General features: G+C 40.1%; 1 protein-coding gene across 1 annotated transcript in view; it reads right to left on the bottom strand.

Annotated features, from left to right (window-relative positions):
- Nucleotides 1–9,582, bottom strand: part of LOC120524292 (olfactory receptor 6N2-like) — a 121,795-nt gene extending 112,213 nt beyond the window's left edge. Inside the window, exon 1 of the mRNA XM_039746152.1 lies at nucleotides 9,487–9,582. Coding sequence (XP_039602086.1) covers nucleotides 9,487–9,582 — 96 coding nt within the window. The remainder of the gene's footprint in view (nucleotides 1–9,486) is intronic.
- Between the last annotated feature and the right edge of the window lie 9,895 nt (nucleotides 9,583–19,477).

Here is a 19,477-nt window from a genome sequence, read left to right as displayed (position 1 = left end):
ACTCCTGTCCTTGCCATGTGTTGCTCAATCTTATCCTTAATAATTCCTTCCATTAATTTTCCTGTGATGCATGTTAAGCTTACTGGCCTATAGTTGCTTGGATCTGCCCTGTCACCCTTTTTATATAATGGGATGATATTTGCCATTTTCCATTCCTTCGGAATCTCTCCAGTGCTCAGTGACTTCCTAAAAATACGTGTCAAGGGTTTATATATGTACTCACTAGCCTCCTTAAGAACACGAGAACTTTCATATCGATAATCAGTGTGACCCGAAAGTAAAAGAATTCATGAACCTCCTGGACTCTTTTGATTTGACCCAACACATTAGTCAGCCTACACACAAAGCAGGTCATACGTTAGACTTAGTAATTACTAAAGGACTAAAAGTTGATATTGGTCTATCAGACCATTTTCTCTTACGATTTAATATAGAAATAATGATAGAAGATATTCACGAGAAGCATATTGTTAAAAAATGCTTCTTTGATTCATCAGCAGCTTCAAATTTTACAAACATGCACAAGCAACCAGTCCGTTTGTAGTGCTAACTACAATAGCGAGGATAATGTAAATAGTAAGGTGGAAACTTTTAATACTAAGGTGAGAGCTGCTGCTGACATAGTCGCACCTGAAAAGACAGTTAAAAAATCTTCTTGCACTGTTATACCATGGAAGACTCAGAGTGTCTGATCTAAAGAGAATATGCCGGAGAGCTGAGCGTAAATGGAGGAAAACTAAACTGATTATCCACTAAGCATTTGATAAGGTGCCACATGAGAGGTTGGGCATCAAGTTAAAAGAAGTGGGAATTCAGGGTGATGTTTTTAGATGGGTGCAGAATTGGCTCAGACACAGGAAGCAGAGGGTGATGGTGCGAGGAACCTCATCAGAACTGGCTGATGTTAAGAGTGGTGTTCCACAGGGGTCAGTGCTAGGGCCGCTGCTATTTTTAATATATATAAATGATTTAGATAGGAATATAAGTAACAAGCTGGTTAAGTTTGCAGATGATACCAAGATAGGTGGATTAGCAGATAATTTGGAATCCGTTATATCATTACAGAAGGACTTGGATAGCATACAGGCTTGGGCAGATTTGTGGCAGATGAAATTTAATGTCAGTAAATGTAAAGTATTACACATAGGAAGTAAAAATATTAGGTTTGAATACACAATGGGGTCGAAAATCGAGAGTACACCTTATGAGAAGGATTTAGGAGTCATAGTGGACTCCAAGCTATCAACTTCCAAACAGTGTTCAGAAGCCATTAAGAAGGCTAACAGAATGTTAGGTTATATAGCACGATCTGTGGAGTACAAGTCCAAGGAGGTTATGCTCAACCTTTATAATGCACTGGTGAGGCCTCATCTTGAGTACTGTGTGCAGTTTTGGTCTCCAGGCTACAAAAGGACATAGCAGCACTAGAAAAGGTCCAGAGAAGAGCGACTAGGCTGATTCCAGGTCTACAGGGGTTGAATTATGAGGAAAGATTAAAAGAGCTGGGCCTTTACAGTTTAAGCAAAAGAAGATTAAGAGGTGACATGATTGAAGTGTTTAAAATTATGAAGGGAATTAGTACAGTGGATCGAGACTTGTATTTTAAAATGAGCTCATCAAGAACACGGGGACACAGTTGGAAACTTGTTATGGGTAAATTTCGCACAAACATTAGGAAGTTTTTCTTTACACAAAGAACGATAGACACTTGGAATAAGTTACCAAGTAGTGTGGTAGACAGTAAGACGTTAGGGACTTTCAAAACTCGACTTGATGTTTTCTTGGAGGAAGCAAGTGAATAGGACTGGCGAGCTTTGTTGGGCTGAATGGCCTGTTCTCGTCTAGATTGTTCTAATTGTTCTAACTATGAGATACTGAAAGTTAAAATAACAGAATACAATAGCACAGTCTGTCTTGAGAGGCAGTGTCATTTCTCTAGAATTATAAATAACAATGCTAGTAATCCCAGAGTCTTATTCTCTAAAATTGTTTGTCTGTTAAATCCAGGTCATTCAATGGAATGCCTCCAAAATACTTCCAGTGAAACTTGTGAGGCTTTTGTTGTATTTTGTAATCAAAAAATTAATGATATTAGAAATAGTATAGTACATCTCCCCAATACTGATCCTCTTAAGCCCCAGTACTCCATTATAAACAAATTAAATTCTTTCACCAGGATAGCTTTACCTGATTTATATAAAATAATTTCTCAACTGAGACCCTCCACCTGCGTCCTTGACCATATACCAACACATTTTTTCAAAGTAATATCGGACATGCTAATTGATAGTATTCTTGACATAGTAAACTTGTCATTAGATATGGGGGTCTTCCCAGACTTTCTTAAGACTGCTGTAGTTAAACCCCTGCTCAAGAGAAATAATCTCGACTCCTCTGCTTTTGAAAATTTTAGACCTATTTCTAACCTGCCTTTCTTAAGTAAAATTCTAGAGAAAGCAGTCATTATGCAGCTAAATGATCACTTGAATAAACCTGCTATTCTTGATAATTTTTAGTTGGGTTTCAGAACAAATCACAGCACAGAAACTGCACTTGTTAAAGTAGTAAATGACTTGCGGATAAATGCAAACAGAGGCCATTTATATCTGTTCTCATCCCCTTAGATCTGAGTGCCGCATTTGATACGATTGATCACACTATTCTTAGAAATCACCTTAGTCAATGGGTGGGCCTCTCTGGCAGTGTCTTAAATTGGTTTGAATCCTACCTGGCAGGTAGAAAATTCTTTGTTTATTTCTGGTAATTATACTTCAAAGACACATGATATTCTATATGGTGTTCGACAAGGATCTGTCCTGGGTCCACTGCTATTTTTGATTTACTTGCTTCCGTTAGGTCAGATTATCTCGGGGCATAACGTGAGTTACCACAGCTATGCTGACGACACACAGCTGTATTTATCAATAGCACCTGATGACCCGACTCTCTTCATTCACTGATACAATGTCTTACTTGTGTTTCTGAATGGATGAGTAGTAATTTTCTCAAACTAAATAAGGAGAAAACAGAAATTTTAGTTATTGGCAAAAATGGATATAATGAGGTTATTAGAAATAAACTTGATCCATTAGGATTAAGAGTCAAGATGGAGATTAAGAATTTAGGGTTAACTATTGACTATGACCTGAATTTTAAATCACATATTAATCAGAATACTAGGACAGCATTTTTTCACTTAAGAAATATAGAAAAAGTTCGATCTGTTATAACATTGCAAGATGCTGAGAAATTAGTTCACGCTTTTGTTTTCAGTCGACTAGATTACTATAATGCACTCCTCTCAGGACTACCCAAAAAAGACATCAATCGATTACGAGTGCAGAATGCAGCTGCTAGAATCTTAACTAGGAACAGAAAATCTGAGCACATCTGTCCAGTTCTGACGTCACTTCATTGGTTACCTGTGTCATTTAGAATTGACTTTAAAATCCTGCTTATGGTTTACAAAGCCTTAAATAATCTGTTCCATTTTATATTTCAGAATGTCTTACACCTTACACTCTAAATTGTAACCTTAGATCTTCAAATGAGTGTCTGCTTAGAATTCCAAGAGCTAAACTTAAAAGAAGTGGTGAGGCGGCCTTCTGCTGTTATGCACCTAAAATCTGGAATAGCTTTCCAATAGGAATTCGCCAGGCTAATACAGTGGAGCACTTTAAAACACTGCTGAAAACACATTACTTTAGCATGGTATTCTCATAACTTTACTGTAATTAAAATCCTGATACTCTGTATATCCAACTCATTATAATAACTATTCATGGTGGCTCTAAAATCCGTACTAACCCCTACTCTCTCTTCTGTTCTTTTTCCGGTTTTCTGTAGTGGCGACCTGTGCCACCACCACCTGATCAAAGTACCATGATTTCCTTACATTGATGGATTAAAGGCCAGAAGTCCACATGACCATCATCATCAAATTCTTCCATGAGAACCCTGAATACAATGAGGACTGATTGAGGTCATTTATGTTAGGTAGAAAGCCTAGAGGGGGCTGGGTGGTCTCATGGCCTGGAACCCCGGCAGATTTTATTTTTTTCTCCAGCCGTCTGGAGTTTTTTTTTTTTTTTTTTTCTGTCCTCCCTGGCCATTAGACCTTACTTTTATTCTATATTAATTAGTGTTCTCTTATTTTAATTCTTCTTTATCTTGTCTTTTTTGTCTTTCTTCATCATGTAAGGCACTTTGAGCTACATTGTTTGTATGAAAATGTGCTATGGAAATACATGTTTTTGTTGAACAACGGTCAGTTGACAATGCCGGGAAAACATAAACTTCAGTCAGCAACATCTCCGAAGAAAATATATTTCTTGGGGTGTTCACAGTTAGCTGTAACAGAAAACAAACACAATCACAGTCGTGGAGACCTCGGTCAACTAGCCACCCGGCCCCTCCTGCGCATTCTACAGTTCAGTAGATTCAATGCTGGGCCATCCAATCCGATGAAAGAACTTTTCCATCCAATGATTCCAGTGCTCCCAGTATCCAAAATGATTTTTCCATGGACATTAAATGCAAATGAACATTAGTGCATGCAGACTAAAGAGACAAAAAGAAAACGATCCCAGGTTTACAGTTTTTGCTAATGTTAATTTGTTTAAATGAGCTGATATTTTTGTCTGTGCACTTAAAACTTTCCTACACAGATACTTCTGTACTAAAAAAAAAGTGCACAGTATACAGAATTTGGTAGCACTTATATTTTCTGTGATTTTTTTTTATCTTTCAAAATTACCCTATGCACATTAAGTACATATTTTACCATCCATCCATCTTCCAAATGGATCATGGGGCAAATTGAGGCCCATCCCAGCAAGCACTGACCATAAGGCAGAAAAAACACCTGGAAAGGGCGCCAGTCCATCGCAGGGTGAACACACACGCAACAAGACCAATTCAGTAGTGGCAATCCATCTGTCCTGTATGTGTTTGTACTGTGAGAGGAAATCAGAAGACCAAGAGAACATGCAACCTCTGCACTAGGGGCTCCTGAGACGCAAATCCCAGTCTTTACCGTGAAGCAGGAGTGCTACCACTGTGCTACTGCGCTCCCGACAAACCTAACCATTTAAAAAACTGTATATTGGTTTAATTCTTTAGACTGAAAGTGTTCTCCCATCTACAGTGGTGTGATAAACTATTTTCCCCCTTCCTGATTTCTTATTCTTTTGCATGTTTGTCACACAAAATGTTTCTGATCATCAAACACATTTAACCATTAGTCAAATATAACACAAGTAAACACAAAATGCAGTTTTTAATTGATGGTTTTTATTATTTAGGGAGAAAAAAAAATCCAAACCTACATGGCCCTGTGTGAAAAAGTAATTGCCCCCTGAACCTAATAACTCGTTGGGCCACCCTTAGCAGCAATAACTGCAATCAAGCGTTTGCGATAACTTGCAATGAGTCTTTTACAGCGCTCTGGAGGAATTTTGGCCCACTCATCTTTGCAGAATTGTTGTAATTCAGCTTTATTTGAGGGTTTTCTAACATGAACCGCCTTTTTAAGGTCATGCCATAGCATCTCAATTGGATTCAGGTCAGGACTTTGACTAGGCCACTCCAAAGTCTTCATTTTGTTTTTCTTCAGCCATTCAGAGGTGGATTTGCTGGTGTGTTTTGGGTCATTGTCCTGTTGCAGCACCCAAGATCGCTTCAGCTTGAGTTGACGAACAGATGGCCGGACATTCTCCTTCAGGATTTTTGGTAGACAGTAGAATTCATGGTTCCATCTATCACAGCAAGCCTTCCAGGTCCTGAAGCAGCAAAACAACCCCAGACCATCACACTACCACCGCCATATTTTACTGTTGGTATGATGTTCTTTTTCTGAAATGCTGTGTTCCTTTTACGCCAGATGTAACGGGACATTTGCCTTCCAAATAGTTCAACTTTTGTCTTATCAGTCCACAAGGTATTTTCCCAAAAGTCTTGGCAATCATTAAAATGTTTCTTAGCAAAATTGAGACGAGCCCTAATGTTCTTTTGCTTAACAGTGGTTTGCGTCTTGGAAATCTGCCATGCAGGCCGTTTTTGCCCAGTCTCTTTCTTATGGTGGAGTCGTGAACACTGACCTTAATTGAGGCAAGTGAGGCCTGCAGTTCTTTAGACGTTGTCCTGGGGTCTTTTGTGACCTCTCGGATGAGTCGTCCCTGCGCTCTTGGGGTAATTTTGGTCGGCCGGCCACTCCTGGGAAGGTTCACCACTGTTCCATGTTTTTGCCATTTGTGGATAATGGCTCTCACTGTGGTTCGCTGGAGTCCCAAAGCTTTAGAAATGGCTTTATAACCTTTACCAGACTGATAGATCTCAATGACTTCTGTTCTCATTTGTTCCTGAATTTCTTTGGATCTTGGCATGATGTCTAGCTTTTGAGGTGCTTTTGGTCTACTTCTCTGTGTCAGGCAGCTCCTATTTAAATGATTGAAACAGGTGTGGCAGTAATCAGGCCTGGGGTGGCTACGGAAATTGAACTCAAGTGTGATACACCACAGTTAGGTTATTTTTTAACAAGGGGGCAATTACTTTTTCACACGGCCATGTAGGTTTGGATTTTTTTTTCTCCCTAAATAATAAAAACCATCATTTAAAAACTGCATTTTGTGTTTACTTGTGTTATATTTGACTAATGGTTAAATGTGTTTGATGATCAGAAACATTTTGTGTGACAAACATGCAAAAGAATAAGAAATCGGGAAGGGGGCGAATAGTTTTTCACACCACTGTATGTATCTTGTTAATACATTATGAACACACAGCATTGCCATGATCTGCCCCATTAACCTTTCAGGCTTGACTGCATTGTAAACCTAAAAGTTAGCTAGGAATCACCTTACTTTAAACATAAGTAATTTGGCCACTGATGTGTGCAGCAGACACAATTAATAATTAGTATGTCAATGTGATATATACGTTTATTAGCTATGAAGATATTGGTTGCTGTATTTTCCTATTTTACACATAGATTCGGTTTGTAGTAGTTTGTTGTACCTGTAGTTTGTGGTATTTACTATATAATAAAACACTAAAACCTTTGTGTCCAGTCCCTCTGAGCAATCTTATTGGTCAGTTTCGCTGTGGTGTGATGGGTCAGTGTGGCTTTGATGATGCGATGAAAGAGGAAGTGTGAGTGTAAGACACACAAGGAAAAGAAATGGCACAGGAGTCATGCAGTGAGTCACCTTCAAAGATGGCAAGTATAAAAGTGGCCAGATGGTGAGAAAGGTGCTTCGAAAATAATGACAGAGTCTGAGAATCAGGTTTTATAGGAAAATGCTTGAGAGGTGGAGAAAGGTTCACACACACATGAATACCGAGAACAGGTGCTGAAGGTACACTTTAGGTAAGAGACTGCAAAAATTTCTAAATTATTCAATTACTTGTCTTTCAACAGGTAGCAAGGCTAGTCAACCTTAATAAAGAGATAAGTGTCTGTGTGTCTGCCTTTGTGTCCATCTGATTGCTATGTCTCTGTCATACCAAAAGATGAAAGCTTTTTAGAAACATTAAAATTGTTTTGACAATTCCCATACCAAATGGCATCTAACAAAGACATAAACATTGTATAGTGCACTTCAAACGTTAGATTTCAACTTGTAGCACAGCTAGTATTAGTGTAATAGGTTAAGAGAAGAAAGCAAATATTTGAGTTTCTTAAATGTTGACCCTTTCATCATTGCAGGCTGTCCATATCCATAGTCGCCACTACCTCTCTATCAGTTTCTCTGTTATCGTGAGCTGGGAATTTGCTTTTTTTGAGCATGATTGGATTCCATAAATTTGGTAGCTCTTTGCTGGGTCAGCACAGTTAATGCTATGTCTTTGTATTTCCTGGTCTAGTGTAGTTTCACGGGGAGATGTTTAATCCCACATTATTAAACCAGATGGCTTGTTGAATAACCAAATCCATGAAACGTGATAAACATCTTCAGTATGTGGTGGACAGGAGGAATTGGAGTACACAGACATAGCGGCAGGTCTCCATAGAATTACAGGAGAGAAAACCAGTAGTGATATATAATCTTTACTAATAAAAGGTAAAGCCCTTACTGACTGACTCACTCACTCACTCACTTATCACTAATTCTCCAACTTTCCTTGTAGGTAGAAGGCAGAAATTTGGCAGGCTCATTCCTTACAGCTTACTTACAAAAGTTAAGCAGGTTTCATTTCAAATTCTACGTGTAACTGTCATAACTGAATCCTACTTACGTACATATATACGTCCATAGCCTGCAGCTCGGTCGCCGTGTGAGGCAGAATTGCATCCCCATCACCACGCCTCCCAAGTAGTTGGCTGCCTGCCTATATTGCGTCCCTCATACCCACGTCTCCCACGTAATTGACTGCCTGCCCATATAAGGCCGTCCGTCAGCAGCAATCCAAGCTGTGAGAAAACAGTAAAAAGGAGGCGTGTCAGACGTTGTGCTACATTTTCTGATGCAGGTGGACGAAAACAACTTTGTGACTCTGTCGCCAAATATTTGCAGAAAAATCCACAAGTTAATAGACACGCTGCCGCTAAATATTCACAGGCAAATCCACAACTTAATACCGGGAATGCCTGTTAAATATCTTAGATTCACGAGTACCGATTTGGGTAGTGAACACTTTGATAAATGAAACTTGTTATCTTTACAACAGTTGACAAACACGGAATGTAACTTGAACACAACACATCCTCCAAATACGAACCTGATTGAAAGAAATAATGATAATAAAATCCTTGATGACAGCAACACTCATAACAGTCACAAAACAATTATATTGACAATCATGTTACGCTATTTTTAAAATGTTTCCTTTTCTTTTCCATAACTTCTTTAACACACTACTTCTCCGCTGCGAAGCGCGGGTATTTTGTTAGTAATATTATAAAGAAAATTTACATTAGATTTTTTTAATAAAATTGCTACAAATCATGGTGCTGTATTGGCATCAAAGCCTCATCATAAAATGGACTTGAATAAATGCCTATCATCAAGAAACAGTAAAAGTTACTAACACTGTTCTCAGTCGTTCCAATGCAACCATATTCTGAACAGTGACTTTCGGAGTTCTTTTTGGCTGAGGACCAGCTCGCCATCTTTGGCTGACTGCAATCTGCCTGTATTAGTTTGTCGGCAGATCGACTAGCCATTTCCCGGCCTTCCTTACCTTCCCATGGTGTTAGCAGTGTTTCGCTCTCCTCTCCCTTCCCCTTCGGAAAGGCTGAGTCTGTCTTCATGAGATCGAAGTTGAACGAAGCAGGTCAAGGGCCTTCTCCTTCCCACAATACATCGGGTTGGATCACGTGTTCCTCGCCGATGCCCGACATGCGGAAGTCCAAAGTTTTCCTCATCAACTTGACATATAGTGCATCACCATCATTGGGAGCTTCACCTGCATCCCACAGTGCCTTTGGATGGTCTTCTCCGAGTTATGTGCACAGTACAAAAAGAGTTATTTTAAAGATATTATTACGGATATCCCCGGCACATACTCGTTGAAGTCTTCTTTATCCAGAGGCTTCTCCCGACCCATGTAGCTGCTCCAAAACTCATCCCGAACATCGGCCATGATGAGTGTCTTTCCTCCACTGGCACCGTTGCTTTGTTTCACTTTCTTCTTTCCCATCACAGACTTGGAAACGGTGGGATTTTGCGAAATTTCTGTGTGTCTTAACGCTGTCCTCTTAGGGTTCTCTGTCCACAGAAATTTGTTTGTACAGGTCCTCCGCCAATAGATGGCCAGAGTATCCTGCCGACTACGCTACTGTGACAGATAGAGGGCGCTATCGTCCTCTTGAACCCTCGGACAATACGTCAGACACCAGATAAAAGTCCAAAATAATTATTTTTTATTAATACAAAGTACACAAAGCACCCTCCTTTCCACAATACTCATAAATTCCACAATAATAAATCACAATAAACCAATCCACCACTCCCAGACGTGTTGCCAGCCTTCCACCCAGCTCAGTTCTGGGATCTCCCACAGTCCTTTAAATAGTCCGTGACCCGGAAGTGCTCCTGAACCCCTGTCCATGTGACTTCTTATCACGTCCGGGTCAGATAAAACTCCTTTTTCTTCAACTGGAAGCACGTCATTCCTTTTGTCCATGTGACTCGGACGTAGTTCCAGGGTGTAGGACAAATAGTCACTGCTCCTCCCTGCAGCGCCTTCTAGCGGCCCCCGTGGTATCCACCAGGGCTGTAAAGGAAAACTCCACCGTCCATAATTCCCTGCTCGCATTCGGGGCACCTCCATGCTGCAGGGAGGGCTCCATCTGGCGGCCTGGGGGTATTAGCCGAGATGAAAGTCCGGCCATATCCCACAACAGACATTTTAATTTTAAGACCTACAAATTAGATTTGGAACAATTTACAACATTTACAATTTTAAAGCATGCTTCACCTCTTCATATTTTGTACAGTAAGTGGGTTAGTAGTTTGTGCAAGTAAACGTTTGCATTGCATTAGCTGTTTCTTCTAATGGCGTACACCCATAAAACATCCATCTGAATGAATGGAGATGTCATTTATTTGTTTTGTTCTAACGTTGCTAGGCTTAACTACTTTTGAGAGGATTAAATTAGAGCAGCGGCACTGACGTTGTGTTATGGTAGTAGATATGGTTTTAATGCCGTTGTATCAGGAACAACAGCATTAGTGTAACTGCTCTTTTGTCCTACCACCTAAAATACCCTTCTAACACTGGTCCTGTGGTGAGATGCTAATTTTGATGGGGGCTTAATAATGGCTAACTACAAATTATATATGGCAATAAGTATGGTATGTTCTGATTTGAGGAGTAGAGTAGATGTTTCTAAAAAGTGGCTGCTGAGAGTATGCTAAACTAGAATATCAGAAAATTTAGGTCACAGCAATATCCTACTGTGAATTGTTCATGGCATACACCATACATGTAAAGTCAACTAGCTTTATTGTCATATCATCCATCCATCCATTATCCAACCCGCTATATCCTAACTACAGGGTCACAGAGGTCTGCCGGAGCCAATCCCAGCCAACACAGGGTGCAAGGCAGGAAACAAACCCCCAGCAGGGCACCAGCCCACTGCAGTTGTCATATCATCAATACACAAAAAATAAATAATAGGTAAGTGAATAGATAGTAATAATTTTCAACAAGTAATACATGTATTGCATATAAATAAGCTACTAGAAACAGATTTGAGGGCAGGGGGATAGCACAGAGTTCAGAGTCTGGAACTCCAAGGGGTAGAATCTGCTGTAGTATCTGGCAGAACTGGTTCAGATGCTCATTACCTTCTGCCAGATGGGAATGGGACAAAGGGACCTTTAAAACAATTAGACTTTAGAACAGAATGACTTTTAAACACCAAATAATTGCAGCAAGATATGTGTTTTCATGAGTTTTTTTTTTCACTGCAGATTGACATGAGTGTCATAACTGTCATGAGTGATGAAGAACTCAGAGCATATATCCCCAAATATGTAGACTGTATTGCAGTGAGAGGTTTTTGTCATAAAAACACTGCTCTAGGTGCCACTGGGGGAGAATCAACTGCAAAAATATCGATCCTGCAAAGATTAAAGGTAAAGTTTAAAAACACAGAAAAGAAGGGTACTGATAACCAGTATATATCCAAAAGATCATTTGCCTTTGGAAATAAGTTTGCATTGTCACACACGTGCACATGAGAGGCAGTTAAAGGGCTTGAGTAAGGGCTGTTCTGAGCCAGACCAGGATGTGGCGGTGTACACTGATTCTTTTTCTCGCTACCCTGCAGACCATCCACGGGAGATTCCACCTAGCCCTGTTGACATTACTTCCGGGTACGTGCCTATGGAGGAAGACCTTTTTGGTTCCAGCCCCTTTGATGTCACGTCCTGGCTCGAGCCCGACCCCTCTGATTTCACATCCTGTTTTCCCCTATAAAAGCCTCCGCCTTTTCATTATTCCCTCAGTTCTGTTTTGGACTCTGATTTGTGTACACCAGTGCTATCTTATGTTTGCAATGTTGCAGCCAGGAAACCAAATATATGGGTGGCTGCCCCAAACTTTGCTATGACTTGTGGTCAAGTTTGTGACAGTGGTGTAGCCGGCAGGATGGAAAGGTCACAGAAGAGAAGGGGAAAGGACTGGCAACGTACCCAGGTGGGAGCATACCATGACCAAGTTTTCAGGCGGGGAGGGCGTCCTGTGGTTTGAAGAGACCCGGTACGGGCTCCGCTCCCGGCACGCTTACCTGAGCAGCCTAGGCGGGCTAGGGAGTGTGCGGGAGGGGCTCACAGAATTGGGCTGCTACGGATAGGGAAGGCAAAAGGGCCGTATTTTGCTCTCTCAGAGGAAAGTGCCCACCTCCCTGTGAAAACAGAGCTCCGATTTCCACCTAGGGGTGCCCCAGACTGGCAGGTGAGTAAAATCAGCAACTGGAGGTTGGACCCAGAGTGGCCAACCCACAAACAAGCCTGGTCCTAATGGGCAAGTGGATATGGCCACATGAGAATAAGCCCTACCAAATCATAGAGCAGTATAGAATAAGTATAAAATAAGAAATGTCCCAGTACTAAACAGAGAACACCAAAATTTTGTTGCCATATTTGATTTGTTGTACCATGTAGGCTTTGCTCTTATCCTGTAATGTGTCATATCAAGTCTAATACAATATTTATCTTGCAGAAGTTCATAATGAATGATCAACAGTTGCCTGTGGCTTCAACAGATGAATCAGCTAGGGATGCAAGTGTAAAAGAGGTCCAGAAAGTAAAAATAAGATGTGTAAATATAATTCAGGAAATGATGAATGTTTTCATAGAACCTAAAGTTCTGGATGTAATATTGAGAATTGAGTTTGTCTGTGAAAAGGCAATAGATGATGACAGAGTATCAAGGGAAGCCTACACAGCCTTTTGGGATTAGTTTATGGAACAGTGAAGGAGAGGAAGAACAGGTCCCCAGACTCAGACAAGACTATTTAGAGAAGGAATGGCAGGCTGTTGGTAGAATATGGTCTGAAGGTTATGTGGACCATGGTATTATACCTGTCAGACTTTCACAAGCATTTGTTTTTGCCTTTATTCAGGGAATTGATGCAGTGGATGAAAGCCTATTGATGTCATCCCTTCTAAAATACTTGTCTTCTGCAGAGCAAGAATGCGTTGAGAAGTCATTACAGGGCAACATGGACGAAATTTATAAGGAAGACTTAATTGACCACTTCACAAGAATGGGATCTCACATCCTGCCTCGACAAGATAGTATTCAGTCTGCCATTTTGACAATGGCACACAAAGTTTTATTGCAACAGCCAAAATTCATCATTGATTGCTTCATACCTGTTAGAGCAGTCATGCACTGTAATCTGATAAATAAAGAAAGCCTACTGAAGCTGTATGAGTCAAAGAAGGCAACAAACAGGAAAGTAGCACAAATTTTATAACCATCAAAAGAATTCTTGAGCCAGCATGAGCAAGTGGTCTTAAATCATTTACTGCACTGTGTGTGAAGTGTAGACCAGAGAAGACAAGAGACCTTCTTGAGGTTTTGCACAGGCTCAAATGTTATGTGTAAAGGCAAAATTGAAATAGCATTCAATAATTTGTCTGGTCTTAGTCGAAGGCCTGTAGCTCATACTTGTGGAGCAGTTCTTGAGTTGCCATGCACCTACAATTCATATCCCGAGTTTTGTACAGAATTCGACAATATTTTATCTGGCAATTGCTTTGCAATGAATATATTATAGGCATACACACTGCATAAAATGTGGAATTTCAAGTGTTCTTTTTTTTTCTCTTTTAGGTTACTATTCCAAGGTTTGGCAATGTGGCGCCAAGTACTATGGAACATTATGTAATATGGGACAGTATTTAGATTATATAGCAGAGACCCTGAATGATAAAACCCATTGATTGATTCAACAAATACATTTCCTACTTAGAGTGTCTTTGATATTTTATTTTACTCAACTAAAAGAAGTACACTAGTAAGAATCAGCTGAAAATACCGTAGAAAGGAAATTGGTACCTATTACTTACAGTTTTTTTCAGTCGCTAACAAGCGTTTGTCCAAACAGTTGTCACATTTTCAAAACTCTAAACACAATTAGCACAGCATCGGTCTTTTGTGGCCATACCATTCACACATTTCATGTCGTTTTCACGCAATATGCAGTCAGTGAACACATTTCCACAATGCTTACATTTTCTTAACAGACAAGCTATACCTCCCAACAAAATTATGGACTGTTTTTGTAGTATTTACGAATGTTAACACACAACATCCCACAATAGCAAAAACAATATTCCAAACCTTAGATACAGTATAAAAACCTCTGCTTCTGCAATGATATCAGTTCAAAAACAATATCAATATCAAAAATATATCTCAGCTGATAATAAACAAACAATTGAATAATTGACACACAGCTGATTTATGTTGGGTAAATTGGGCCAACCACAGCTTATTCCATTCTGGCTTAGACTCAGTGGGGTTGATAAGGCAAGACTTTGAGGAGTGATGTTTTTGGAAACAAAAAAAAGACAAACACTGTAATGTCTGGTCGAGGAAGAGTAAGAGCAAGGGGCCCAGGGAGAAGAGCAGGCCCAAGGAGAGGGCAAGGTAGAGGTGTAAGAATGCGTGGTGGTGGCATTCCAAGGGCTGCAAGAACAGTAGTCAGTGATGAAATTCGTGCCACTATCATTGACCATGTAATCAACCATGGTCTTTCACTAAGAGAGGCTGGTGAAAGAGTGCAGCCCAATTTGAGGCGGTCAACGGTTGCCTCCATTATATGCATCTTTCAACAAACCAACAGGTAAGTATTGCATTTTACATGGATTGTCTCTATTCTCACTTGACATGTCAATATGGTCATACAGTAATGCATATGTTGAATTTTTTGTTTTTCTAAAGAATGCAACGTCTTCCACCCTCTGGGGGAAGAGGAAAGCTCCTCACTAATGATCAAGAGCTTGCCATTGTAGAAATGGTTGCTGCAAATAATGCAATAAAACTGCGTGAAATTCAAACTAGAATTGTGGCGGACCATGAGATATTTGACAATATCGATAGAATCAGCCTCACAAACATTACGCGGACATTGTCCAAACACAGAGTGCGGATGAAGCAGCTCTACACTGTTCCCTTTGAGAGGAACAGTGAGAGGGTCAAGGAGCTACGACGACAATATGTCCAGGTATAGTGTATATTCAATTCAATGTCCAGTTCTATAAGCTTTGCACTTTGCAAGTAGGTAACCTACACAATACTAGGTTACAGTACAGTATGGTATACAGTAATAACATGACTTACATAAACTTTGTTTCAGAGAGTTATGGAATTGGAGGCCAACCAGGCCCCTCATGAATTCATATACATCGATGAGGCAGGATTCAATCTGGCCAAAAGGCGTCGACGTGGACGAAATGTAATTGGAAAAGGGCCACAGTTGATGTGCCAGGACAGAGAGGGGCAAACATTACCATGTGTGCAGCAATTGCAAATGCAGGATTACTCCTTCACAGATGTCAGGTTGGACCCTATAATACAGAGCGCTTGCTTGCCTTTCTCAATGATCTCCACCAGCGCCTGGTTCCAGAGCAGGGTCAGGAGGGTGAAAACATGAGGACCTTTGTAATTACCTGGGACAATGTGGCTTTCCATCACTCGCAAGCAATAACAACATGGTTTGAAGTCCACCCAAGACTGGTAAGTCTCTTCCTTCCACCCTATTCACCTTTCCTCAACCCCATAGAGGAGTTCTTTTCTGCATGGAGGTGGAAGGTTTATGACCATCAGCCACATGACCAGATGTCCCTCCTTGAAGCCATGGATGCTGGCTCCAGGGACATCACAGTTGATGATTGCCAAGGGTGGATCCGACATACCAGGCGGTTTTATCCCAGGTGCATCGACTTGGATAACATCAGATGTGATGTTGATGAAAACATGTGGCCTAACCCTGAAGATCGCAGAGATTAGATGCAAATTTTTTGCCTTTTTTTAGCCCCCCTCCCCTCCCCCCCTTTTTATCTTGGCTTTTTGCTGTTGTTTTTTTGTTCAGAATGCTCTTGTGTGTTTCATGGATATTTTGTTCACTGTAAGCAATACTGTAAAACTTTTTCTGTTCTATCATACCGTGTTTCCACTGTACCTCCTGTAGTAAACAGTAAAGAAAAAAAAACTTGTTTGCTTTTTACTGGAATGCTTTTGAATGTGAACATTACTGTACATGTGGACATACAGTTACCAACCAAGACATTTCTGGTGTCAAAATGGTGGATTGCATGTTTTGCATGCAAATACCTGTAAAACTGAAACATAAAAGTCTATGCAGTTTTTGTAATGTCAATAATAGCCAGTATTTTGAAACCTGGTGTACTTTGATTGACTGCATGTACCTTGTGAAGTGAAAACAAGTGTTATTCTTTGACAGAATAATTTCATTTTGAGTCAGATTTATAGTGTTTTTGTAAAGTTAGTGTGTGCAGAGAAAGATGTGTTCTATTTTGAAATGAAGAGTTAGTATATATTTAACAAAATGTATTTTTGAGAAGAAAATTATCCATTTGGCCAATTGTGTTTTGTAGGTGTGAGTCTGTGTTAAGAGTTTAGAAAAAGTATCTGAAGTATGGGTAAGCGCTTGTTAGCGATTGAAAAAAACTGTAATGTCCCATTATAGCAGAATCCACCCTACCTCTGGAGATGTATAATAGCACCACACGTGATCTTTAAATTCAGTTTTGGAATTATACCACACAAGCAAGTTGTTTGACTTATCTAAAATGTTTCAGAGTGAATTTGTATACTATACCATAAAAATATTTTGATAAAGGTCCATACACATTAATCAAAATTTGTTTTTTAAATCTTGCATGAAGATATGCTGTTTGATACAGTGACTGTTTCCACTGTTTTTCTAAAGAATTACTAAGTGGCAACCCCTGCTTGCTTTGCTCGCTTACAAGGCTCCCCCTGCCCCAGCCACTTCGCATCTCTGCTGCTCACATTGAAAAGGGGGTTGGGCTGAATGCACGCTAAGGAGATGCGGTCGGATCAGCTGCTGACTTGCTGCTGCCAAACTGCATGTTCTGCTTGTCACACAGCACATCAATCATTTAAAAGCCTGTACAGCAGCTGTCCTTTTGTCTCACCGCCTTATCTCGTGGGACGTTATAGTGTCTCTTGCGGAACGTCAAAGTGTCTTCCGAGAACATCACATATTGTCTCCTTCCAAGCCTTCTTAGATTTTTTTTTATAATAGAGAGATTTAGGAAATTGAATAGGTTCTAGATAATGTAGAATACCTGCTTCTTGAGGTTTTGAGCTCTGAGTTTAGCAGTTTTGTATTTAATTTTTGTATTTAATTCATCCAAAAATTTAAGGTGAAGTTTGTAGCTGATGTTGGTTCCTTTGGACATGTAATAAGGCCCAGTTAGAGATTTTTAAAGGCAACTGATTTATTGTGTGAATGTTATGTTTTATATATTCAAGTACCTACTAATTACAGATTTTTACAATCGCTATGACAGTTTTTTCAAAACATTTAACAAGTTTCCTAAACTCTTAACGCACCAACACACCTAAAACACACAATTGGCAAAACGGTTAATTTCATGCTCAAAATCACACATTGTAAACTAAACCCCAAAACTAATTTTCAAAATACAATAATAAACTACCACAGTACACTATGTCAAGCAAAACACTGCAAACATGTTTTAAAATCAAATAATTATTCAAAACAGTAACACATGTTCTCTTCCAACAGGAACATTTAGTCAATCATAACACATTGACAAAAAAACACTATCATCAGCTGAAATTACAGAAACTGCATTATTTTATGTGTCAGGTCTGCCCTTATATTTGAAGCCTTTCTACATTTTTGTTTTGTTGGGTTTAGTAAATGCATGCATTTTGTTTCTTTTGCTGCAGAAATTCAATACAAAAAAGTGAATGACCATCTCAGAGTAGCTTTATAAAATGTACAGTTTACTGTATGTAAAAAAAAATACAGACACAGAACTGTTGCAGTACAGACTTTATTTGCAAAAGGACACTGCAAGATATACAAACAGAAAAAGCACCGGAATTATAATAAAAAAAAACCAAAGTAATCTTCTATTCTGCCCGGTCTTCTGCATTTGGCCACATGTTCTCATCCACATCACACCTGATATCTTCTCTGGCAAGGCATTGTGGGAAGAAGCTTTTGGCATGCCTTATCCACCCCTAACAGTGTTCAGCTGTGATGTCTTGGCATGCAGCATCCATTGCATCCAGTAGGGACATTTGGTCATGTGGACGATGTTCAAAAACCTTCCATCTCCAGGCTGAGAAAAATTCCTCGATGGGGTTGAGGAAAGGGGAGTAAGGGGCAAGGAAATGGGACATCATCCTTGGATGGGTGTCAAACCAGGCTGTGATTGCACGGGAATGGTGGAATGCCACATTGTCCCATGTGATAACATATATTGGCACCTGTCCCCTTTCTACCTCTGGCACCAGTCTTTCGTGCAGGTCTTCTAAAAACAGGAGAAGGCGGTTGGTGTTGTGGGGCCAATCTGACATTTATGCAGGAGTGCACTGTTGTTGGAGATTGCGGCGCACATGGTGATGTTGGCTTCTCTCTGGCCCGGCACAGTAACTGTGGCCCTTTGGCCTATTATGTTTCTCCCATGGCGATGCCTTTTCGCCAAGTTGAAGCCAGCCTCGTCAACATAGATAATTTCATGTGGGACTTGATTGGCCTCCAACTCCATGACTCTCTGAAAGTAATTACACACAGTGTATGTAAATGCTGTGCTGTACTGTATATCTACTGTATGTACTAATGCACTCCAGGTTTATAGAGTAGTTTACTGCAAAACACACTGTGTATAGTACAGTAATGACTGTATTGCATAACCTTACCTGGACGTATTGGTGACGGAGTTCTGTGATGCGCTCACTGTTCCTTTCAAAAGGAACTTTGTATAGTTGTTTCATTCGGACTCTGTGTTTAGCTAGAGTCCGAGAAATGGATGATATGCTGATTGCTGCAATGTTCCCAAAGACAAGGTTGTCCTCTACAACTCTGGAGTGAATGTCCTTCAGTTTTATTTCATTGTTAGCAATCACCATGTTGACAATAGCATGTTCCTGTTCTTCATTCAAGAGCTTTCCTCTGCCCCCTGAGGGAGGTAGACGTTGAATCCTTAGAGGGACAAAATACAGTTACATATTAGAGACCGAAGGCATACAGTCACTCTAATACAGTAAATGGTAAAATTATTTACACTTTGCTGTAGGAGAAGCAATATCCTACCTGTTGGTTTCTCTGAAAATACGGACAATGGATGCCACTGTGTCCCGGCTGAGATTTGGCTGTACTCATTCACCAGCCTCTCTTTATGATAGCCCTTGGTTTATGACATGGTCAATGATAGTAGCTCGGGCATGCTCAAAAAAATAGACGTGTAATGCCACGAAAAGTACACGCGGG

The sequence above is a fragment of the Polypterus senegalus genome, chromosome 2 (genome assembly GCF_016835505.1).
Source record: "Polypterus senegalus isolate Bchr_013 chromosome 2, ASM1683550v1, whole genome shotgun sequence".
In the NCBI taxonomy this organism is placed as follows: domain Eukaryota; kingdom Metazoa; phylum Chordata; class Cladistia; order Polypteriformes; family Polypteridae; genus Polypterus; species Polypterus senegalus.
Note: the sequence above shows the minus strand (reverse complement) of the source record. Positions and strands in the feature narration are given on the sequence as shown.